The 26,101-nt window shown below is 35.6% G+C and overlaps 1 protein-coding gene across 7 annotated transcripts in view; it reads left to right on the forward strand.

Annotated features, from left to right (window-relative positions):
* MFSD8 (major facilitator superfamily domain containing 8) overlaps positions 1–25,506 on the forward strand; it is a 41,888-nt gene extending 16,382 nt beyond the window's left edge. The window contains exons 4-12 of one of the 7 annotated variants that reach the window (XM_068989814.1): positions 5,470–5,710; positions 6,555–6,674; positions 8,960–9,104; positions 9,821–9,876; positions 13,465–13,573; positions 17,544–17,678; positions 20,906–21,009; positions 21,098–21,345; positions 24,091–25,506. In XM_068989814.1, coding sequence (XP_068845915.1) covers positions 5,470–5,710; positions 6,555–6,674; positions 8,960–9,104; positions 9,821–9,876; positions 13,465–13,573; positions 17,544–17,678; positions 20,906–21,009; positions 21,098–21,345; positions 24,091–24,297 — 1,365 coding nt within the window. In that variant the 3' untranslated portion in view covers positions 24,298–25,506. Of the gene's footprint in view, positions 1–5,469; positions 5,711–6,554; positions 6,675–8,959; positions 9,105–9,820; positions 9,877–13,464; positions 13,574–17,543; positions 17,679–20,905; positions 21,010–21,097; positions 21,354–24,065 lie in introns of all 7 variants that reach the window. The other 6 variants (XM_068989812.1, XM_068989813.1, XM_068989816.1 and 3 more) reach the window with 6 other exon arrangements.
* Positions 25,507–26,101: the final 595 nt, after the last annotated feature.

Here is a 26,101-nt window from a genome sequence, read left to right on the forward strand (position 1 = left end):
TTCTGGCTTACTTCACTCTGTATAATCGGCTCCAGCGCTGTATAACGGACTCTTGGACTCAGAGGGAGAGGGAGAGGGTGGGATGATTTGGGAGAATGGCATTCTATCATGTATACTATCATGTAAGAATTGAATCGCCAGTCTATGTCTGACGCAGGATACAGCATGCTTGGGGCTGGTGCATGGGGATGACCTACAGAGATGTTATGGGGAGGGAGGTGGGAGGGGGGTTCATGTTTGGGAACACATGTAAGAATTAAAGATTTTAAAGTTTAAAAAAAAATTAAAAAAATAAAAAAAAATAAATGAGCTATCTAGCCACCTGTGTTCAACACCCTCCACTTCCCTTAAGCGGTGGTTCTGACTCTGCCAAATGCCAAACAGAAAACTCAGTATGCCCCCCAGGAAGCCCATGCCACCTCTGCACAGCGTGACTGTTAGATCTGTCTTCTTTATACTGAGTTAAAGCGAGAGTAATGGGAGGAAGTGTAAAAAAAATAAAATAAAATAAAATAAAACTGTACTAAAAAATCCAAAATGAAATACAAGATGTTAATAAATTTTTTGTGCCTGCTTTTTTTGCATGCTCAGTTGCAAAATTTATTAGATACATGTACTTGGATGAGCCTAAGATCCTTCAGATCTTTGCACATTTTCCTCCTTTTTTTCTGGAATGATTTTTTCCTCTGCATCTCTCCTTTCTTCTGCCATTCCCTTCTTCCCTTCTCCACTATTTTCAAGGCTTTGCTCCAGTGTCCCCTCTGAAAAGCCTTTTCTTACTATCCCTCACCTCACTTTGGATTAGAAGGTTTTCCTTTGTGCTTCCATATCCCTTTATCATTAACACTTACCATTGAGTGTTGTAACTGTGTGTTACAGAGAATGTACCAAACTTCTCTACTAGGTTGTTAGAATGGCCGGATGGCTTAACAAAAATACTAAACATATGTGATGAATGTTTAAGGTTTAAAAATTATACTTATTCAGTGGTGAAGAATCCACCTGCAATGCAGGAGACATGGGTTTGATCTCTGGGTTGAGAAGATCCTTTAGAGGAGGAAATGGCAACCTACTCCAGTATTCTTGCTGGGAAAATCCCGTAGACAGGAAGGAGTCTAGCAGGCTACAGTACATGGGGTCGAAAAAGAGTCCAATGTGACTGAACATGCAAAAACACACATAAGGAATTTATTGATATCTTACATTCATTTTATATTTTATTAACTTAAAATTCTATTTCTTATGCTATCTTTAAAAGAAATATACTAATTTTATAGTATAAATTAGGAAGTAAAATAGGAAGAAATAGTAAAGAAGAAATAGTAAAATAGGAAGAAAAATACTAATTGTATTTTTTAGTGATTTAGTGCCCCAGTGTCATTGTCATTTTGAAAATTAAATTAAAGCTTTGTTTTACATGAAATCATTACTCATGAACTTAAAAACTCTTTCCATACTGACAGAGTTATTAGAGTTAGAATAGTATATTTCACAATTCTGGAGCAACATCTTCTGTGCTTCTGTATATCAAAACTCTTGATTTCAGTGGTCGCTGTGTCTAACCTCAGAATTTTCAAAAAGAAGGTATTTGCACAATTAGGTCTACTTAGCATAATACATTGAATTTTGAAATTCACTGCTTTCAGCAAATACTTGAAATCTCTTCAAAAGAAAAATTATTGAGGTCATGTGAACATATCACTAGTTCTTTGGCAATACAAATATAACATTTTCACCCCAAATCTTGTGAATTAGTTTTTTCAAGTTATTTCATAATAGTATTATTATAATAATTATAATTATTAATAACTTACTGTGTGCCAGGCACAAACATGTAAATTTTGATTTTCTTAACAACTCTGTGAGGTGGTTATTATCATTCTTGTTTAACAGATAAAGACACTCAGAGAAGTTATGTAGCTTGCCCAAGATCACACAGCTAGAAAATGGCAGAATCAAGCCTATCCAAAACCAAAATCTGACTCTATAGTACTATGTTACCTACTGCCTTAAAATTTTTCATTTTCTTTCTAATTTTATTTATTGAAGTGTAGTTGATTTACAGCATTTCAGACGTTCAGTAAAGTAATTCAGTTACACAGACATACATATGTACATGCATATATATAGTCTTCTTAATTATAGATTATTGCAAACTATTGAATATAGTTCCCTGTGCTATGTAGCAATTTCTTATTGTTTATCAAAATTTTCATTATTAATTTGAGGTTACTATCTTATGATAATATATTACCACATATTGCTTAGCTTAAAAGTCATCTCTGAGAAAGATAAAAAGCTGGGCCACCCCCCTCCCCCTGCCAGAAAAAAAACCCATAAAACCCAAACAGTAAATTATCTGTCTGAAAGAAATTTGCTGCTACTGTGAAGCTCTGACTTGTGCTTCTGGTCATGGCTGATAGACCGCTATCAGCTGGGTGATGCCTTAGGCTGTGTTGCCTAGCTGCTGCTGCTAATAAGTTGCTTCAGTATGTCCGACTCTGCGTGGCCCCATAGACAGCAGCCCACCAGGCTCCCCGTCCCTGGGATTCTCCAGGCAAGAACACTGGAGTGGGTTGCCATTTCCTTCTCCAGTGCATGAAAGTGAAAAGTGAAAGTGAAGTCGTTAAGTCGTGTCTGACTCTTAGCGACCCCATGGACTGCAGCCTACCAGGCTCCTCTGTCCATAGGATTTTCCAGGCAAGAGTGCTAGAGTGGGGTGCCATTGCCTTCTCTGGTGTTGCCCAGAGTTGTGCTTAATTTCCAGGAAGACTCATATTCTTAAACCTAGATTTTGAATTGGGATGATGGGTTATCTATAGGTCCAGGAACATAGTGGGAGTACTCATGCATGAATTATACAATAAAATAAAATAATAAAGCTGACATCAGTAAAAATAAAATACTAAGAAATATTAATGTTTTTATTGCATAGGTGACACTCATTTAGTGCATACTATATGCAGATATGGCTCTAAGCACTCTACATGTATTGCCTTGAATAATTCTCATAACAACTCTGTGAAGTTATCCTTATTTGACAGAAAAAGAGTTAAAGCATGCTGGTTTTTCCCTCTCACTTATTCAAAAATGCAAGATTTTTTGGAATCAGATGAGTAGAACCTGATTTGGAATCTGCTTGATGGCAGGGAACTGTTTACTCAATTTGTATTCATATTGCCTCACACAGGTTTTGTCACAGAGAAGGCCTTAATAGCTAATTGGATGAATAAGCAATAATCTATAAGTAAATAATTGAGGGGACAGCTAGGTGGCACAGTGGTAAGGAATCCACCTGCGAATGCAGGAGACACAAGAGATGCAGTTTAGCTCCCTGAGTCAGGAAGATCCCCTAGAGTAGGAAATAGTAACCCACTCCAGTATTCTTGCCTGGAAAATTCCATGGACAGAGGAGCCTGGTGTGCTACAGTCTATGGGATCGCAAAGAGTCCCACACAACTAAGCACACACAGCGCAGACCAGCAAATAGTTGAGAAGGCTTGGAACACAGTTCCCATGACAAAGCTTTAAGATTTCTAGAACTTTGTCATTATTATTAACATGTTTAGAGAAGAATATTTTGAAATTCAATATATGCTTTGTCTTTTTTTTTTTTAAAGAGAAGCTAACAGATCTGACTTTCACTGAAGTGTGCAAAATCAAACAAGTTTACAGATAAAAAGTGTGTGTGTGTACATGCCCTTGTGTGCTCATGCACAGGGGAGAGAGAACTAGAGAGGGGGAGAGAGGCAGGCAGAGAGAGAGAGAGAAGGAGTGAGCGGGGGTGGGGTGGGGTGATAGACCATACACAGACAGACAGACATGGGGGTTAGGGAGATGTTGCTAATCCAGACCAAAGAGATCCTGGAAGATTTTCCAAAATCAGTTATATCAATTGAATTGGGAAGGCCCTCCAGAAATTGACCACCTGAAGGAATGATCAGGGCCAGGGAGTAGGAGGTTAGAAAGGCATTCCTGATGGAAGGCACAGTAGAGAGACCTGTGCAAAAGCCTGGAAGCAAAGAGCTTGACTCATTTTGGAAACTTTAAAAAGTTCTATATGGCTGGAAGTTAGTAGCTGGGGAGGAAGCATGCAGAGAGATGAGGTTGGAGAGGAGAGACAGTGGCCAGCTAGTGAGCTAGTTTTTCGTAAGAAACAGTTTAGATTTTATCCTGAAAACAATATGAGGGGGATCATTAGAGGTGGCCAGAGGGCCGGAAACAGGATGCCGTTATTATGGTGAGGGAGAAGCACGCAGGAGCACAGCTAACAGTTCAATTACTAAATTGAACTTTTTGTTCTAGTATAGAACCTGTATCTTCCAAACCATTTTACTTTCCTGTTACAATTCTAGCAGAATTCTAACAGATTGCAGTTTCCCAGTCATTGTAAATAGTATCCAACGAAAATAGCAGATGCTGTTGAAAGTGTTACAGGCACCTTCAAGAATCAGTTCACTTTTGTCCATGCAATGGACACTTGACTATGATCAATTAATATCCTGAGAAGACACTTTTATCCTTTTGCTTTCAAATTACTAGACATCTGATATTAAAGTTTAGTTTTCATTGCTTTTTAAATTGTTACATATATGACATGAAGTTGTTACACTTATTCACTCTTATTTCTCATCTGTACAAACAAAAAGTATACCTAAATATCGTCATTTTCAGCTATTTAAAAATACCTTTGGAAAATAAAAGCCCATGGTTTTTCTTGTTAAATTATTCTACCGTTTAACCTGCATATGTTTAACCTTATGTCCCAATATATAATGGTTCTTACTTTTCTAAATTATTATATAAGCTACTGTATATAGAAACAATCTTCTGATTTATTCCATAGTCCCTTTGTAAGCTAGAATTCTCTATTTTCTGAAAGTATTTTCTGAGTTTTAATCATTTAGTTCTTCCCTCAACGTTCATGATATATAAATCCTCTTTGGTAGAATCCTGGATTGTCAGTGCTGAAAAGAAGAATTAGTAGTAGGTTTAATGAGGTAAATTTTATTTGGAATTTGATTATTGTGTGCAGTTAAAAAAGATAACTTCACAGTCCTAACAAATAATAATAAGCTAATAAACTGTAGCTTATTGAGTTGCATAAGGGTAAATAATTATATTTATAAGAATTAAAGAATGGCATATAAATTTTATGATGCTATTGTTAGGTATATAATGTGAATTTTTTTTAACAAGATTTTTTTATGGTGCAGAATTTTTATAATTATTCTAAATGATGAAGCTTTTTAAGAACTTTTCCTTGTGTAGTGAACTGTTAATATAGTTAATGTCAGAAGATTGAATTCCTTACTATAAGTACTAGTGTTATAAGACTTATGTGTTGGAATTATTGATTTTATTTGTTTTAATAAGAAACGTTAAGTGGTCAGAAAAAAATGTATGTAGCTTTTTAAATTTACTTTTCTTGGATAACAATTCTTAAAGCATATTTCTTTTTTTCTACAGATTGATCAGACTGCTGATGCAAGTTTTTTGGGCTGGGTTATTGCTTCATATAGCCTTGGCCAAATGGTAGCCTCACCTCTATTTGGTTTGTGGTCTAATTACAGACCAAGAAAAGAACCTCTTATTGTTTCCATTTTCATTTCGGTGGCAGCCAATTGCCTCTATGCATATGTCCACGTTCCAGCTTCTCATAATAAATACTACATGTTGGCTGCTCGTGGATTGGTAGGATTTGGGGCAGGTAATATGTATGCATATATATTTTTGATTGTTTTGAACTTACATTCATCCTGACATTCATGGCCCTTTCTCATCTAGGGTCACCTCTTCTCAGTCTCATACCTCATTCAACATACAGATGTCTCATTGCAAATATCTTTCCTATCATTTTGCCTTTTCTAATGATGTTGCTGTTACTTATAGTTTCTCTCTTCTGTTCCCATGGTTCTTCATCCTTCAAGATTCAGTTCAAGTTCTGCATCTTCCATGAAGCTTTCTTAGGCTACCCTACCCCTTAACAGATCTTTCCCTTTAACATGTCTCTAGCATTTGCTTATGTACCTTTTTGTACTGTTTTCATCCTTTATCACCAACTAGATAGTAAACTTGGTGTAACTAGAGACAAATGACCACTTTAAAAAATGCTCTGTAGCCCCCAACAGTGTCTCTTCAACATAAGTGCTCAACAAGTGTTTTTGAGTTAAATTGTTAGGATTTCTTTTTCTGTTTCTTATGTCATAATATAAGTATGCTGAGTGTGTAGCAATTAGTAGTACTCCATTCACTCAATTCTTTCTCAGGATTTAATGATGAAAAAAAATTTTAAGGTTCCTGTAATGCTGTTTTTTTTTTTAATTCATTCAAATCTTTAACTGTTTTTTCATATTAGTAAAAGTAATGTTTTCTATTAACTAATGCATTTATTGACTCTGAGTGCTTTGTATAATCATAAAGAAGCAGCAGTGACTATGCTGCAGATTAACGTTTCTTCCGTATAGAGCGAAATTAAGTTGAATTTTATAAACTGGAAAATATTTTCTTTATTTTTACTTTACTTTCTTTTGGATTGTTGTGTCTTTTCTTAGGAAATGTAGCTGTTATTAGGTCATATATTGCTGGTGCTACCTCTCTTCAGGAAAGAACAAGTTCCATGGCAAACACAAGTGCTTGTCAAGCATTAGGCTTTATTCTCGGTCCAGGTAGGTGTTCTTCAGTTGTCATTACTTAGATTTGAATTGGGTAAACTTTGGAAGTTCAAATGTTAGATGAAATCCAAGAATAAAACCCCTGTGTGTGTGTGTTAGTCGCTCAGTTGTGTCCGACTCTTTGCAACCCCATGGACTGTAGCCCATCAGGGTCCTCTCTCCATGGGATTCTCCAGGCAAGAACGCTGGAGTGGATAGCCATTCCCTTCTCTAGGGGATCTTCCCGAGCCAGGGATCAAACCCGGATTGTAGGCAGATTCTTTACCATTGGAGCTGACAGGGAAGCCCATAAAACCCCATAGCAGAAGGAAAAGGAAGGGAAATGATATTTTTTAATCCAGCTGTGAGGCTATGCTCCTTATATGTGTTAACTCATGTTCCACTAAATTAAGTGTTATTAGTCCCCATTGTACAGATTAGAACACCAAGGCATAGAGAATATGATAAATTATCCAGGGTCACCCTGGATAAATGGGAGGCGTGAGATTCAGACCTAACTCTTTGAATCCAAAGTGCATGTTTTGTCAGGTTATCATTTAGCTTGGCACCTCAGCAAGAGTTTGCTTTTTTTTTTCCCCTGTTTATGAGAAACAGAGTTCTTTTAACTGAAGGATTTGAGGAAAGTTATAGCAAGTTCTTTACCCTTTTGCCTTTTGTCCTTACCTTTAAAGAAAATTTACTAGTCTGTTCTTTCCAAGCTTTCATACTTTAGCTGAATATAAAAGTGTGTTAATGACATTTAATATTTCTGTAAGACCAGTTAATTTTCTGCTAAATGAGTAGAGAAATTAATTTTTATGCCTATGAAGTGAAGTGAAGTCGCTCAGTCGTGTCCGACTCTTTGCAACCTGTGGACCTGTGGACTGTAGCTTACCAGATTCCTCGGTCCATGAGATTCTCCAGGCAAGAATACTGGAGTGGGTTGCCATTTATGCCTATAACAGCACTGAAAAGACATGTAATTTGTCCATGGTTTTAATATTGCAGTTATAAATAGCATAAATTTGAATGCAACTCAGTTTACTTCATCATCACCCCAGGCCCCCCTGGTTTCCATTATTTCTTCTCTTTAACAATAGAGAATCTAGTTCATCATTCACCAAAATCTACCATTTCAGTTTAGTGTTCTGGAATAAAATATAAGAAGAAATCTTATTTAAAAATATATTATAAAATACAAGAGGGCATAGTCTGGGTCTTTTTAAATTTGCCATTCTCCCCTCAGTGTCTAGCATAGTACTTGGTAGATAGGCTGAGGTTCTCAGTAAATATTTTGACCATCTAAAAAGCATTTTAAAGATTATTCAGTAAAAAATTTTGTATTAAAGATGAGCAGATGTAAGCCTAGAAAGATGAGATGACTTTTCCAGTAATAACCACACCACTAAGCACAAACATTTATTCACTGCTTGTTGTTGTTGCTATTTAGTTGCTAAGTCATGTCCAATTCTTTTGGACATTAGCAGACAAATTCTTTACTAGTGAGCCACCAGGGAAGCCCATTGACTGCTTACTATGCGTTAGATGCTCTTCTAAGTGCTTTAGGTGCAATATTTTACTTAGTTTTTACTCTAAGACTACGTGTAAAGTAATGGCAGAACCAGATACAGAATCTAAATCAGGAGAGTAAACAAATACTTTTCCAATCCAATTTTTGCCACAGATCCAAATCGAAAATTATATTAAATATATAGTTTAAATACTTTATCCACAGTAATATTTAATAATATTAAAATGTGACATTTTCTTATAATGAGATTGGTTAAAGTTTAATAATTTATTTATGGAATAAATTGTATAATTTAAATATCCTCAGTCAGTTCAGTTGCTCAGTCATGTCCTACTCTTTGGAACCCCATGGACTAAAGCACTCCAGGGTTCCCTGTCCATTACAGAGATCTTTTTTTAAAAAAGAAGATACATGTTATGTGAGGAGTAATCCTTCGTGAATGTCTATACATCAGTGCTTCTCACCCATTTTTTACATCATTGTCTCCCAAAGGAGGCTTTTTAGACTTTTTTCTCCTAATTATTCCATCCTATGAAATTTTAATACCACACATCTGTATCGTATATATTTTTTGTACTGTACCCATATCTGTGTTTTGTACAGAAAAAGAGTAAATTTTTTGTCTCTCCCCACCAAGAACCAATTTTCGTGCTTCTTGAAATCCCTGCTGAGATTCCATACAGTATTTCTAATTTTGTGGTAAATGTTTTTCATATCTGTTTAATCCTGTACCTCCCATGTAATAATTCACATGTACATGTTTTGTTTTAATAAGTTTTTCAGACTTGTTTTGCACTCATTGGCGAAAAGGGCGTGACGTGGGATGTCATTAAGCTGCAGATAAACATGTACACAGCACCAGTTTTACTGGGTGCCTTCCTGGGAATTTTAAATATTATTCTGATCCTTACTATATTAAGGTAATTAGATAGAAATGATAAAACTACTCTTGTAGATTGTGAAATTAAATAAGCATTATCATTGAAGAATTATTATTTCTGTGATGTCTTTATTTGGTTTTTGATGTCTCTTGTACTTACATTTTGTAATAAGCAAATGCTTATGTGGTGCTCTTAACTAAAATAATGGATGATGAATAAGAACAGATTATAAATTCTTTGAAGATTCAAAGTTTGGTCTTGATTTACTAATTATAGGTTTCTAAGTAAGGTAATAGCATGAAAGCAACATTTTAGGTAGATTAATGATTAGTATCAACCTTAGATACAAAAATTCCTCATATATTTCATATCTTTTATATATCAGAAGAAATTTTATAAAACTAAAGAAGTTTTGTTACTATATATTACTTTGGAGTGTTTTATCCAAGAGTCCACAGATGTTTATAACTCATGTTGAAAACCATTGGAAAACTTCAGATATTGATTAAGGTAGCTCCTGTGTGCTCTTAGATTAACTGAGTACTTTTTCCATTTTATATGATAAAGTAATACAGTAATAATTGTAACATATCATTTTAATTTTATTGGTTATATCTCATAATAATTTCATTACTCAGAAGGCAGTAAAAGAAACTATCACAATGTGAAAAAATAGAAAGCTAATAATAAATTTAAACCATTCATCTATTATACTAAGCCTTTCATGGATACAATATTTATGTTTTTCTTTTAAGAGAACATCGTGTGGATGACACAGGACGACAGTGTAAAAATATTAATTTTGAAGAAGGTACTATTAACCTGTTTGATTAAATTACTATAATATTACAATGTTTCTCATGATTCTATCTGTTTGACATTTACTTGAATCTTATTTCTGAGGACAACACAATGGGTAATTGGGGAAGGTCTCCAATTTGAATTTCCAAAGTTGAAATTTACCTAATTTATTATTTTTACAAAGGCATACCTGTATCAGTGATTTGGTGTGCACAGCTGGCAGCTGGCAGGGTAAAACCATTGCTAAAAATTACTTCATCTTGTTTTCCAAGAGCCAATATCCTAAAATCCTTGAGATCTTTGGAATGAATTCAGTAGTTTTGCTACCAAACGTATCTTTCTGATTCAAGTATTTCTTTGTTCACTTAATCATCGGTATAAGTATGGTTTCTCTTTTGCATTTTTATTCTTTCGGTATACTCCACAAATGCACATTTTCATCCTATAGATCTTTCTCTGGCCCATAAATAGGTACCCAGTCTGGTAAGTATGTATAGTTTATTAAATAAACCATTATTTAAGTACTTCTAGTTATACCCTCCTTGGGGAGTGTCCCTTCGTGAAAAAGAATGCAATTTAGTCCTTGCCCTCAAGGAGTTTATAAAGCTTTGGAAAAGACAGAATTATTTTGCTGAGTTCTTTGATAGGCATTTTATTTAATTTTCACAGCAAAACTACTGGAAGGTAAAGTTAAAAGTAGTTCAGTGGAGAGCAGAGTGATGAGAAGCTATGGCAAATTTTAAACAAAGGATAAGTATGATGTTAGTCAGATTCCAAGTGAGGCTAATCCAGATATGTGAAGACCTGAACTACAGCAGTAACTGAGAATGGAGAAGTGATAGATATGAGCTTTCAAAGAAAAAAGAAAATCAAGATTCTTGACAGGCTGGATAGGTAATGCTAAACAATGGAGGAGGTTGTTGAAGATGTCTGCTAGGGTTTGATTCCAGATAGTTGAAAGAATGAGAGAAAAAGAATTTAAGAAGGGACATTGGCTGAAAAGACAAAATGATTTCAATTTAGATCAAGCCAAATACAGTGCTACTCTAGAACAACTAAAAAATGCCAGAGGCATTTGTAATTTTGATGGTAGAAATCAAACCTAGAGATAGAAATCTGGGAGTCATCCAGTGAAAAACACTATAGCAAAAAAGAGAAAGGAGGAAAGGAAGGGATAGATGGATCAAGTGTGGCAAAATATTGTTGAATGTAGGGCATAGATGGATAAGAATATGTTTGGAATTTTTCAAAAGAAAGAACGCATGGGGAAGGAGTACCAACAGTAGGAATAAGCTACTTTTTGGAACAGGTGTAAAAGCGGATGCTAGCTTAAAGGACCTATCAGATAAAGAGAAGGAGCAAGTTAAAGAGGATGTAGTTGGGGGCCGAGAAAGGGAAGATACACAAGAAGCAAAATCTTTCACAAGTTGAAGGAGATAACCATATATAGATCCTTGCTTTATTGACTTTAATATGCTTAGAAAGCACCTGGGAACCGTATTAAAACGCAGACTGTTTCAGTAGGCCTAGGGTGAGGGAGAATCTACATTTATAACAGGCTACCATGTGAGCTGATGCTGCTGATCTTGGAACCACACTTTGAGTAGCAAAGACCTACAGCTACACTGTCTAGTGTGGTAGTCACTGGTCAAACTTGACTGTTTAAACTTAGTTGCATTTAAGAAATTCCTGGAAATTCCCTGGCAGTCCGGTAGTTGGGACTTGGCGCTCTCACTGCCAGGGTCCTGGATTTGATTCTTGTCAGGGAACTAAGATTTCTCAAGCCGCACAGTGAGGCCAAAATAATGAAGAGTAATCTTAAAGAAAAAGAAATTCCTTGTTTTCACTATCTCACTAGCCACATTTCGGATTTTTGTTTCGTTTGTGTTTGTTTGCTTGCAGTGCTCTGTGGCTTGCAGGATATTAAACCAGGGATTGGACCCAGGCCACAACCGTGACAGCACTGAGTCCTGACCACTGGCCTGCCGGGGAAATCCCACACTAGCACATTTCAAGTGCTCAGTTGATGGGTATATGTGACTAGTGGCCGACTGTATTGGACAGCACAGAGAAAGGACATTTCCATCACGTCAGGGTTCTCTTGGACAGCACTGATCTGAAACACAAATGAGAGTTTTAAAAGGAGTGATCTATTATGTTTCATAAGATTTCTATGACCTTCAAAATAATTTTTATAAAACAAAGATCATTTTTAAATTTCAGTAAATGCTTAGATGGAATCTATCTGGATTGTTCCTCTTATTAAAGGTGTTATCATGGGATCAGGTTTAATTTCCAGTTACACAGTTTTTTAATCAATATGTTAGTGTAGTGTTTTCTTAAAATTCTTATAATTATGATACCTAGTTAATTCCTGCAGTTTAGGATGCATCATTTCCGAGTCTCCCCACTAAAGCTAGCACTGGTTGGAGGTTGTGGAAAACTAACCACCCATAAGTAAACTATAGTCTAATTTGGGGCAATGTTGGTATTTGATTCAGAGGATTAAAGACTGGCTTAGGTTGTAATGGAGAATCAGGGAGGTCTATCCAAATAATTTAAGGCTCATAGGGACCAGAATCTACCCCAGAAAAGGACCTTGGCAAAGCTAACTGGTTTTGTTTGTGTAAAAGGGAGGTTATAACCCTGTGTTGAGTGTTCAAGGTGCCTAATTGCCCACAAGTATAACAGACGGTTATTGGAAAAGAAACTCATTCTCAGGAATCCTGAGATATAAAGGCAGGCACTACTATTAAAAAAAAATAGAAATTTGCTATGTCTTAGGAAAGTCACCCCCTGCTCCTACTTCTGCTGTGCGTACACTTAAAGATAGCATAAGTAAAGACATTCTTGTATTATTTACCTAGTTTACTCTAAGTAGGTAAATTATTAAAAAAGCATGATGGACGTATATAAATGCATGTATGTAACTTCATATTTTTCAATTACATCAGATACAGCTTATATTGAGTTTGTTGCTTAACTTCATAGTTCAAGATCAGTGAATATCTGAACTCATTTGCCTTCCTAATTTATGAAACTGCCATCAAATCTTGGTAGTTCTTTGCAAAAAATACAAATGGTAATGTGAGGACTTTTAAAATTCTGGTAAAAAATGCAACACTATTTACTAATACTAATTCACTGAAATTTAGAGTATGTATCCATTGAAGTGAATCATAGAACTGAGAACTGATTTAGTAAACTTCGAGTCTTCATGAAATCCTTGTAAATTTAAAATTTCAGTAAGGTAGAAAAAAAATTGCAACTGAAATGTACTTTGCATGAGATGATTTTATAGAATTCTATGGACATACAATTCTCTTTTTGAGAGATGCCAAATAGAAAATCTGAGTATTTATTGTGGATAACAGAATTGAAATGTATGTCCTGGAAAGAAAATTCACTTTAATTTTCAATGCCATTTAAAAATTATTTCTATCATGTAAAAATTCTGTTACTTTTAAACTATTTTGAAGCCTAAAAATCATTTTAAATGTTTAGTCATTGAATTTGCTATGTATAATTTTTACATTATTTTAGTGTCATGAGAAAATTAAATATGTAAGTAATATAATTTTTCTTTTGTTTACTGTAGCAAGTACAGATGAAGTCCAAGTCCCCCAAGGAAATATTGATGAAGTTGCTGTGGTGGCCACCAATGTTCTGTTTTTTGTGATTCTATTTATCTTTGCCCTTTTTGAAACGTAAGTTTTTTTCTATTTTCATCTAAATCAGATTGTATAAATAACCCATATTTCTTTATGCAATATTAATCAGGCTTATAGATATTCTCAAAAACCTTATGTAAGGCATATTTTTCTTATGATGTAAAAAAAGCAATTATAAATTATTTGCCTTTTAACTTGAATGCTGTTAATTCTCTGCCGATAAACTTACTGCCTTATAATAAGTCTGTTTCATTCTTCTTCCTTTCCTTTGAGTTTTATGATAAATATAGTTATAAAACTGTGTATTAATTTACTTTAAGCTATGTAGCTCCCAACTTATGTATATTGGATTTAGTCTAGAAATTTTAACTCTATTTCAGCCCTAATCCTGCAAAAAAACTAGTATATCTGCCTTGTGTAGGCTTTATTGACCTATACAAGTTATCATTTGGCTTTATTTTTAAAATACTTTTCCATTATATTATTAAAATAATACATTCTTGTTAAAAATATTCCAAACACTGCAACTGTATTTCCATATCCACTACTTTCCCTGGAGGTAGCCACTGCTAATACATCAGTGTGTGTTTTATTTCCCTATCAATTTTTTCTACACAACTGTAAGTATTGAGGTTTGTGTGTGTGTTTGTGTCCATTAAGCCAACATAGAATATGTGATATTATCATTTGACAGCTTGGTATATTCACTTACCAATATATTATAACATTTTTATGCTGGTATATTTTATGCCAGATCTACTAGATTTTTAAAAAATTATTGAGATATATGAAACTTTTACCTCATCTCATTTTGTGGACATTTATTTTATTATGGTAAATACTGTTGTTCAGTCACCAGTCATCTGTCTGCGGCTCCACAGACTTCAGCATGCCAGGCTTCCCTGTCCTTCACTATCTCTCAGAGTTTGCTCAAACTCATGTCCATTGATTGAGTCAATGATGCCATCCAACCATGTCATACTGTTTTTCTCTTCTCCTGCCCTCAATCTTTCCCAGCATCGGGGTCTTTTCCAGTGAGTCGGCTTTTTGCATCACGTAGCCAAAGTATGAGAGCTTCAGCTTCAACATCAGTCCTTCTAATGCATATTCCGGGTTGATTTCCTTTAGGATTGACTAGTTTGATCTACTTGCTGTCCAAGGGACTCTCAAGAGTCTTCTCCAGTACCACAGTTTGAAGGCATCAATAAAACTTTTTTTTTTCAATTTTAAGGATTTAATTTATTCTTTTATATATTTATTTCCCATTAATCCATGTTGAGCCATGTTAATGGTGGTGGTTGTTGTTTGGTAGCTTGGTTATGTCCAACTCTTGTGGCCCTATGGACTGTATAGCCCTCCAGGTTCTTCTGTCCATGGGATTTCCCAGGTATGAATATTGAAATGGGTTGCCATTTCCTTCTCTGGAGGATTTTCCCAACCCAGGGATTGAACTTGGATCTCCTGCATTGGCAGGCAGATTCTTTACCACTGAGCTACCAGGGAAGCCACATGTTACTGGACTTGTATTAAACTTTTAGTCTGCTGTGATTCTTAGAACTTTTCTGCCATATTTTCTTTTCTTTTTAAATTGAGATCAAATTTGTATATAATATTGTACTTGTTGTTTAAGGTATACCATTTTACTTTTTTTTTTTGGCTGCAATGGGTCTTTGTTCCTGTGCAGGCTTTCTCTAGTCACAGTGAGCAAGAGCCACTCCCTGGTTGTGATGCGTAGGCTTCTCATTGTGGTGACTTCTCTAGTTGTGGAGCACAGGCTCTAAGGTGCCGGCCCTTCAGTAGCTATGGTGCCCAGGCCTAGTTGCCACACAGCATGTGGAATCTTTCTGGACCAGGGCAATCAAACCCAAACGCTGCATTGGCAGGTGAATTCTCTACCACCAGGCATGTCCCTGTTTTAATTATTTTTAATTGTACAATTCAGTGATATTAAATACATTCACAGTGTTGTGCAACCATCACCACACCCATCCCTGGAACCTTTTTATCATCCCAAACAGAAGCATGATTACACCCATTAATCAGTAAGTCCCCATTCCTTCTCACCCTGCCCCTGGTTGCCTCTATTCTACTTTCTTTCTGTATGAATTTGCCTAGTCTGGGTACTTCATATAAGTGGAATCATGCAATCTTTATCATTTTGTATCTTGCATGTTTCACTTGGCATGATGTTTTCAAGGTCCTTCCATGTTGTAGCATGTGTCAGAATTTTATACTTTTAATAACTGAATAATATCCCACTGTATGTATATATCAATTTTGTTTATGCATTCATCTGTCAGTGGAAATTTGGGTCATTTCCACCTTTTGGCTATTGTAGATAGTGCTCCTATGAACATAAGTATCCTATGAATATGAGTATCTGAGTCCCTGCTTTCAATTCTTTTGGGTATCTACCCAGAAGTGGAAAGACTGGATAATATGATAATTCTGTGTTTAGCTTATTGAAAAACCACTGAACTGTTTTCTAAAGCAGCTCATCTGATTTTAAAATAAAAATGATGTTGTTAGAAAAATGGTGATGTGCTGGGACCTTACTGGTGGTCCAGTGATTAAGATGCCATGCTTCCAATGCAGAGGATGCTGGTTCAAACCCTGGTCAGGGAACTAAAATCCCACATACCATGTTGCCAAAAAAGTGATTTTTTTTTTTTCACTTATTTACTCATATCATGCTTTATGGAAATTTCTCTTTTTCCAACTTTTCTCTTTCTGATGTTATTTGCCTGGTTAAATATTGCTGTAAAAATCACCAAGACAAATGGAAATACTCTAAATCTGCCCAAAACAGGTAACTCCTGGAGTTCTAGAGCAGAGTAAATAACAGGTTCACCGAGAGGCCAGGACACCAGCAGATGCCCCTTCCTAATGGAGTGGATGGGTTGAGGAACCTGCTGATGGTTATTACCTCCCTCTGGAGCAGTGGCCACTCGCCTTGGCTGCATATTGGAATCACCTGGGATGCTTAAATAAACACCAGTGCCTGGGTCCTACCCACCCCACCCAGACTCTTACTTGGGTATAGTCTAATAGAGGAGATATTCTTGCCAAGAGTCCCCGGCATTCTGATAAGAAGCCAAGTTGAGAGCCACTGCATTAGGAGACTGGATTGTTCAATTTAAATCCTATGTCACTTGTCAGTCTAAGGGATAAGCTATGGGGCCTCAACTTTCCTTTGACTCTGTTTAGTCATAGCCCTTTACGTACATCAGTATCTTTGTTAGAAAAAATATGTCCCATTTGTGGTAATTTTGGTAGAGCTGAAATATGGATGGCTGCTATTATCAAGACACATCTACCTTATCAAATGTTTGCAGAAGCTTTCACTCTTGTTCTCAAATAAACTTTATTTTTTTGAAAAAAAAAGTGATTTTTTTTAAAGAATGACTATTTTAAAATATTTTAAAATTCTTTTTGTAGCCAATTAACAGAAGGAGATAGAAAGTCAGAAAAGAAGATTGTCAAGGAAGGAGACGGATAGTCATATAAAGGAAGAGTAGCCTTAGACATAGGGAGAAAAATACGTGCATTCAAAGTTAAGTATAAAAGAGACCGAGGAAGAGAAAAAGCAATCCCATAAGTTTCTCATAACTTAACCATAGTAATATTATTTCATTGAAAAGAGACCAATTTAAACCAGAATGCAACCATGACTTCTTATATTAGAATGGTAGGAATTATAGTTTGTTTTCTTTTCCTGTTTTTCAGACTTTATGCAGTGTGGATATGTTACTTATATAATTATAATAACTATTATAAAATAAAAATGCAGACAGCCAAACTTAGTAGCCTGTGTTACTGTGATATTATGTTACAATAAAATGTCCTTAAAATGTGTTAAAATTTTTGTTTATATAGATCTGATGTCTTTGATAAAAGTGATACAAATTCTTAAATGTGTTGGTATCTAATAAAGCTTACTATTTCAACTTTAACCATGACTAAGGTTTAAATAAAATGAGAATGAGTTATTTTTTGTTTCTATTAGCATTGTGACTCCATTAACAATGGATATGTATGCCTGGACCAGAGAACAAGCTGTATTATATGATGGAATAATACTTGCTGCTCTTGGAGTTGAGGCAGTTATTATTTTCATGGGGATAAAACTACTTTCCAAAAAGTAAGTTATGTGTCTTTTTTATTTCACACCTGTTTTTTTTTTTTTAAATAAAACATGAAATAGAGCTAATGATGTAAGTGAATGTATCAGTAAAATAATGTGAATCTTTTTTCTTATTGTGAGTTTTAGTCCTTGGATGTTTGCAAACATTTAAAATTTATTAAAGAAGCATATTTCTATACCATGTAGAAGATTTTTTGGTAAAGCAAGAATATCTTACAAAGTGAATAATTGTCTTCTAATGTTTCTTTTGTATATTTTATTTAAAGTATCTCTGTAAGTGTATTTCATAAAATATTGTTCTTCTATGTGGTAATATATGTTATACAACAAGAAAGATTAATGGTTAAGTCTGGAAAATTCTGGTTAAAATAATCAAACTCCTTTACTCTAAAACTTCTAAATCTTCAGTTATATATACTATATCATCATGGCAAATAGAGAATGTAGCATTTCTCAAAGTTAATTGCAACTTTGATCATAGAACACTTTTTTAGTTTATTTTTAAAATTTATTTTTAATTGAAGGATAATTGCATTACAGTGTTGTATTGGTTTCTGCCACATATCAACAGGAAATAGGCACAGGTTTACATGTTTCCTCACTCTTGAACCTCCCTTCCGACTCCACCCCATCCCACCCCTCTAGGTTGTCACAGAGCACCAGGTTGAGCTCCCTGTGTTATAAAGCAACTTCCCATTAGCTATCTGTTTTACATATAGTAATGTATGTTTCCCTGCCACTCTCTTAGTTCACTGTCCCACCCTCTCCTTCCCCCACTCTGTCCATAAGTCTGTTCTCTATGGATCATAGACACTTTTTTAAAGAAGCATTTTGCAAAAGTAAACTGTAAGGAAATTCTTGTATAAAATTTAGTTCATATCGTCTGTGGTGGTATGTTAGTTGATGAATTCAGTTTTAACAATTTAATTATTCCTGAATACTTTAACAATATAACTGTAATACAGTTCTAAGATCATTTGACAAATACTGAGTCAGTGCATAGGGTTGGATGCTATGGGGAATACTACGAAGATTCTTGTCTTTATAGAGCCAAGAAAGAGGCCAAATTATACAGTGGAAGTAAGAAATAGATTTAAGGGACTAGATCTCATAGACAGAATGGTGACTGCAGCCATGAAATTAAAAGATGCTTACTTTTTTGGAAGAAAAGTTATGACAGCATATTAAAAAGCAGAGATACTACTTTGCCAACAAAGGTCTGTCTAGTCAAGGCTATGGTTTTTCCAGTAATCATGTGTGGATGTGAAAGTTGGCCTATAAAGAAAGCCTGAGAGCCAAAGAATTGATGCTTTTGAACTGTGGTGTTGGAAAAGACTCTTGAGAGTCCCTTGGACTGCAAGGAGATCCAACCAGTCCATCCTAAAGGAGATCAGTCCTGGGTGTTCTTTGGAAGGACTGATGTTGAAGCTGAAACTCCAATTCTTTAGCCACCTAATGTGAAGAGCTGACTCATTTGAAAAGACCCTGATGCTGGGAAAGATTGAGGGCAGGAGAAGAAGGGGACGACAGAGGATGAGATGGTTGGATGGCATCATTGACTCTGAACATAAGTCTGAGTAAACTCCGGGAGTTGGTGATGGACAGGGAGGCCTGGTGTGCTACAGTCCATGGGTTCACAAAGAGTTGGACACGACTGAGTGACTGAACTGAGCTAAACTGAAAGAGGCCAATATATAGATATAGACATAGACATCAATTCATATTCAGTTAAGTAATAGTAGATGTATTACATCTTGCTACAAAGATAGAGTGTCCTGCTGATATTCTTACAGGTTATCCAATTTCATACCTTCCAAGAGCTTGTATTCTATGGAAAGCCGGTAAACACAAGTATGAAATCAGGTCATAAGTAGTATAAAGAATAGAGCACAGGAAGAGAATGAAAAGTGGCATGGGTAGTGTTTTGATTGGCTTCTCAAGGAAAGCAGTTCAGTTTGAAGTTACATCCGGGTTGAGACTTCAGTGAAATCAGAGAATAGCCATTTTAGGGGCCTGAACTCTTGCCTCAGAAGACTGACCTTCATATGAATAAGGAACAAGCAGGAAGGCCATTTTGGCTAGAGCAGAATGAGAGAAATGGCAAATGAGGGGAGATCAGGTTGGAAAGATATGAAACCTTGTAGGTATTCTGAGGGTGATGGGAAGTGTTGGGTTTCTTTTGTTTCAGGAGCCTTTGGTCTTGTTTGTGTGTTTCACATTTTATTATGGAAAATTTCTAACATAAGCAAAGATGTAGAGAGAATCATGTCCTGAATGTCTAACATCTGTTATCCAGCTTCAACAGTTATAACCTTGGATAATCTTGATTCATCCATACCACTCCCTATCCTCCACACCTGGATCATTTTGAAGCTGATGTTAGACATCATTTCATGTCTTCCATAAATATTTCAGTATGTATCTCTAAAAGTTGACAACATTATCACAGCTAAAAAAATTAACAGTGATTTCTAAATATCATCAAATATCTAGTGTGTATTCAGATTTTCTCCACTATCTTAATTTTTAAAAAAAATTTGTTTTGTCTTATTTTATAGCTTACTCACTTGACTCAGGCCCTTATGTTTCTTAAATATCTTGGTATAGCTTTCAGAGGAGAGACAGAGAGATTCTTTGCTTTTATTAATTGATTTTTAAAATAACTAGTGGATTCCATAACATCCTCTAAGTTACCAAGAATATTCTATTTTAATATAGTATGTATTTATAGATTATAACATTTTTATGTGTTTCACGTCACTGTCACTACTATTCTGTTTGGTATTCAGGTCATGTTTTTGGCCAGCTTCCTCAAATTGACTCTGAGCCCTTATTTTTGGCTGCACTGCACAGCATGTGGGATCTTAGTTCCCCAGCCAGGGTTCAAACCCATGCCCCTGCGGCAGAAAGGCAGAGCTCTAACCACTGGACAGCCAGGGAATTCTTTTATGACCAGTAGTCACTGATAATTTCTATTCTTTCTGGTATGGTAAGATGTCAAGGCTCATCTTAATACTTCTGGTCCCAGACTTGAAATCAGCCAGTTTTCAGAGGAGTCCTAGTTCCTCTTAGTGGGAAATTATAGTTTGTATTTGTTTTAATTAATATATCACTTTAAGTATCAAAATATTATTTGCTTATAGTTTTTAAAATGGTAAAGGTAATGGAACTATATGTTATATACACTGTTTCATTTTTAAATTAGAGTTTCTGTTCTTTAACAGGATTGGTGAGCGTGCTCTTCTACTGGGAGGACTCATCATTATATGGGTTGGCTTCTTTGTCTTGTTACCTTGGGGAAATCAGTTTCCCAAAATACAGTGGGAAGGTATAGCCATTCATAATTCTATAATGTTAGCCCCTGTTATTCATCTAAAATTAACAAGTAATACACTGTACTAATTTTGTTTTCATAGATTTACATAATAACTCAATCCCTAATACCACATTTGGAGAAATAATTATTACTCTTTGGAAGTCTCCGAGAGAAGATCACAGTGAAGAACCAACTGGTTGCCCAGTTGAACAAGCATGGTGCCTGTATACCCCCATGATCCATCTGGCCCAGTTCCTCATATCAGCTGTGCTAATTGGAATAGGCTATCCATCCTGCAATGTTATGTCTTATACATTATATTCAAAAATTCTGGGACCAAACCCTCAGGTGAGTCCGTTATTCTGATGTTGCAGTTGTGTGAGGTGTATGTATACTTGCAAGCGCTCACATTTTTCTTTTTTCCAACCAGTCTCCATTTTTACACAAGCTAATTTAGGGGATTTTTATCATACTCAGCATTTTAAATTTAAAACCCCACCGCTTTCATAAAGTACTTACAAAATTGTAAGCTGAAATTTAAAAGAAAGTACTTTAAGTTGAACTCAGATTATGAGCTCTAAGTTATTTCATAGAAAAAATTATCTGAAGCATACTTTTCAGAAACTCATTGTTAAACTAGGCAACAGTTAGCCAACCAAAATTGATAGCCAAATTTGGATCTAGACTTAATTTCATGTGGTCCTAGGGACAGTTATCAAGAGATGAAAACACAGTAGTCTGAAAAGTATGCAGCAGTTTTGTTATTTTAAATTTGTTCTTATAAGAATTTCCATATTCATTATTTAAAACTTAGAAAAAGTATAGAAGCAAAATGGAGAAAAGTATCAAAGAGACAAGTACTACAGTTTGGTGAAATATACTTCCACTTAGAGTCTTTATCCATGTGTTTGTGCATGGGTGTGTGGGCCTAACACAAAAATAGGACTGTATCTTTGATACTATTTTGTAATCTGTTTTTTAAAATTATGCTGTAAATATTCTCCCATAACATTTAATTTTAAGGAATTATCTTTTAATGGAGACATATTCCATCTTATGTACCATCATTTACTCAGTCATTTTCCTATGATTGTACATTTAGGTTATTTCAGATTTTACTTCTGACTTTCCTTTTTGGTGCATGCATGCTTAAGTCGCTTGAGTCATGTCCGACTGCGATTGTATAGACTGTAGCCCATCAGTCTCCTCTGTCCATAGGATTCTCCAGGCAAGAATACTGGAGTGGGTTGCCAAGTCCTCCTCCAGGGGATCTTTCCGGTCCAGGGACTAAACCTGCATCTCTTATGTCTCCTGCATTGGCAGGCAGGTTTTTTACCACAAGCACCACCTGGGAAGCAGTTATTTAAATGGCAACAGAATGAAAAACAGTATCTTCCTTTTTATAAAAATTAAACTGATGGTTTTACATTTCCAAGGTAGAAATTAGTATTTTTCTTTAAATAAAGCAAAGATAAAAGTTCATTATCACTCTTTTTAAACTATAATAATAAACATTTTAGTAATTTCTGGATTTTTTTAATCTATAAAGTTATATTTTCACATTTTCAAAATCAGGAATAAATGCATGTTAGTTACAAAAACAGTACATGATAGTTGTAAGGAAAGTCAAATAATTTGAAATGTATATAGCAGAAAAGGAAGGATCCCCTTAGCCCATCATACTGTAGTTAACCACCTCGTAGTGTACTTCATTTGTACCCTTCATGACTTTTGTTATGCCTTCTCAAATATATCCACCCTCATGCCTTTTAAAAAATATGAATAATATCTCAAGTATGTAAACTTTTTTCTACATTTTGGATTTTTTTCCCTTTAATATACCATGACTTTCTATGTCAACACGAATAGATGTTAATCTCATTATAACATCTTATTCTGTATATGGATCTCCTTATTCTTTTAAGCAACTACACAGCATTCCATTTATTAAAAGTGCCATAAATTATTTACTCAGTCCACATTTGACAGGTCATTTACAATTGGGGGGATATTAAAAGTAATGCTGCATTTTGGACACTAGTTGGAGCAGTGACATTGTGGTGACATGGAAATTAATACAGTGGAGTCGGCCAAATCGGGCTTTGAATCTCTTACTTAAATTAAATTTATCTTAAATTAAACTTACCCAAGAGATTTGAAGCCCGATTTGGCCGACTCCACTGTATTAATTTCCATGTCACCACAATGTCACTGTTCCAACTACAATGTCCAAAATGCAGCATTACTTTTAATATCCCCCCAATTGTAAATGACCTGTCAAATGTGGACTGAGTAAATAATTTATGGCACTTTTAATAAATGGAATGCTGTGTAGTTGCTTAAAAGAATAAAGAGATCCATATACAGAATAAGATCTTATAATAAGATTAACATCTCATAGAGGGGGTTTCCCTAGTGGCTCAGACGGTAAAGTGTCTGTCTGCAATGCAGGAGACACAGGTTCGATCCTGGGTTGGGAAGATCCCCTGGAGAAGGAAATGGCAGCCCACTGCAGTATTCTTGCCTAGAAAATTCCATGGACGGCGGAGCCTGGTAGCCTACTGTCCATGGGGTCGCAGAGTCGGACACGACTGAGCGACTTCACTTCACTTCACCAATCATAGAAATTTGTGAACATAGGAAATAATATATGTAAAGCACCTAATGTAGTGTCTGGAAAATAGCAAGTACAAAACAAATGTTAGCCTTAAAAGGTAAGTTTATAAATCATTTCAGTAGACAGTGTTTGTTCTTTTATACTACTTTTATTTTTCCTAAAGTGAAAGAAGTGAAAGTGAAGTCGCTCAGTCGTGTCCGACCCTTTGCGACCCCATGGACTGTAGCCTACCAGGCTCCTCCGCCTGTGGGATTCTCCAGGCAAGAGTACTGGAGTGGGGTGCCGTTTCCTTCTCCAGATCTTCTCAAGCCAGGGATCGAACCTGGGTCTCCCGCATTGCAGGCTTCCTAAATAGTATATCAGATAAGTTTATCATTCATTATTTATGGTATTTATAGAGAAGCACTTTGTATTTAATTTAAAAACAACAGAGAAAATGACTACACCTGAGTATGCGTGTGCTTCTCCCTCCACAGGGTGTGTACATGGGCTGGCTAACAGCATCTGGAAGTGCAGCACGGATTCTTGGACCTGTGTTCATCAGCCAAGTGTACACTGCCTGGGGTCCACGGTGGGCTTTCAGCCTAGTGTGTGGGATGGTGGTGCTGACCATCACACTCCTGGGTGTGGTTTACAGAAGACTCATTGCTTTTTCTGTAAGGCATGGAAGGATTCAAGAATAACCTAGCTAAGACTGTGTGGAAAGTACTTGTGTGAAACTTTCTCTTTTTTAAGACTCTTCTTGACAACTGCTATGAGTCAGTTTCCTAAAGTCAGGTTGTAGGTAATCGTATATGTTGCAAAACAAGAACGTATATTGAATAAAATAGGGAATTCTATGTGTAATTGTGACTAGCAAGGTAATATGAAAATTCTGGATTATAGTTTTCCTTGTCTCAAAAAAAGAAACAGTTTCCATAAGACCTTTTTTGGGGGATGGCATGAAGTCATGAATGAATAGACAGTGCTCTATAAATGTGAAGTTATACCCTTAAGTCAAACTGCAGAAGTGTCATTAAAATAATGAGAAGATCTAGCAGTGAAATCATAAGGAGAGTTCTATATGAATTACCCGTGATAGAATGAAATCACAGAAATTATTTACCTAGAGGGATTTTTATTGAAAGGTAGCTCCTTTTTATTTACTAAAAAATACATTTTCTGTTATCAAGTTTTCCTTATAAAATAAAATCATGACTTAAATTTTCCACTTACCATGCCTGTCATCCTGCCTTAGCTTTATAAGTCATGATTTTTAATACTATACTTTGCATCTTATTTTAGTTTTGGTTCTTACTAAGTAACCCTTAAGTTAATGCATGTGTATGAATAATGCTCATATTTGAGCAATAAAGGTCATCGATAGATCAAAATGGATTTCACTACCTGTAGTAGGGATAACTATTTTTTTCTTTCAAGGCCTAATAAATAATTCAACTTTAGAAACATAAGCCAGATAATGTGTTATTAAATACATATACTGAACACCAAAATGTTAAAATTATCGGCATTTTCCAACTCCCTTAAATTCTAGAGAAAAACTATTATTTTATTTACTTTTTCTCTTGTCTCAGTAGTGGTCGGGAGGACCCAACAGTTTTCAATCTTGTCTGCATAGCTACTGAGAACCACAGAATTTAAAATTTGGATAGGCCATGGTAACCCCAATATAGTTAGCTAATGAATATCTGAGGTAAAATGCCTTTAACTAACAGTTTACTGAGTTTACTAGAAGTTGGCTAAATTACACTATGTACACATTACTACCTCACAGGAATTTGAATGCTGCTAAAAGGGACTAGTACAGAACTATATATATGGATGATCTGTATTACCCCAAAATGCAAAAATGTTTCTAAATACTTTTCCAAATGTTTCCTACTGTTATAAAAGTTTTCAAAACCGAGAGTAAACATTATAATCTGCACTTTATATTGTTTGCTGTCCTTTCTTTGGTGGTGGTGGTGGGGTGGCTTGAATAACACATTTATTTCTCACAGTTCTGGTCTAGAAGTCTAAGATCAAGATGCTAGCAGGGTTGGTTTCTTCTGAGGCTTTTCTCCTTGGTATGTAGTGCGTGCATACTCTTGTCGTGTCTGACTCTTTGTGACCCCCATTGATGTAGCTTGCCAAGCTCCTGTCCGTGGAATTTCCCAGGCAAGAATACTGGAGTGGGTTGCCATTTCCTCCTCCAGGGGGATCTTCCTGACTGAGGGATCGAAACCACATGTCCTGTGTCTCCTGCATTGGCAAGTGGATTCTTTACCACTGAGCTACCTGGGAAGCCATCTTGGTATGTAGAGGGTTATCTTTTTCTTGTGTCTTTTGTTTTTTTCTGGCTTTATTGAGATATAATGGACATATAACATTGTATAGGTTTAAGGTGTACAACATGTTGATTTGATCCTTAAATAATGCAAAATGATTACAGTAGCATTAGCTATCACCTCCACCATATCACATAATTAGTTTCTTTCATGGTGAGAA

Source organism: Capricornis sumatraensis, chromosome 17 (genome assembly GCF_032405125.1).
Source record: "Capricornis sumatraensis isolate serow.1 chromosome 17, serow.2, whole genome shotgun sequence".
Lineage (NCBI taxonomy): Eukaryota > Metazoa > Chordata > Mammalia > Artiodactyla > Bovidae > Capricornis > Capricornis sumatraensis.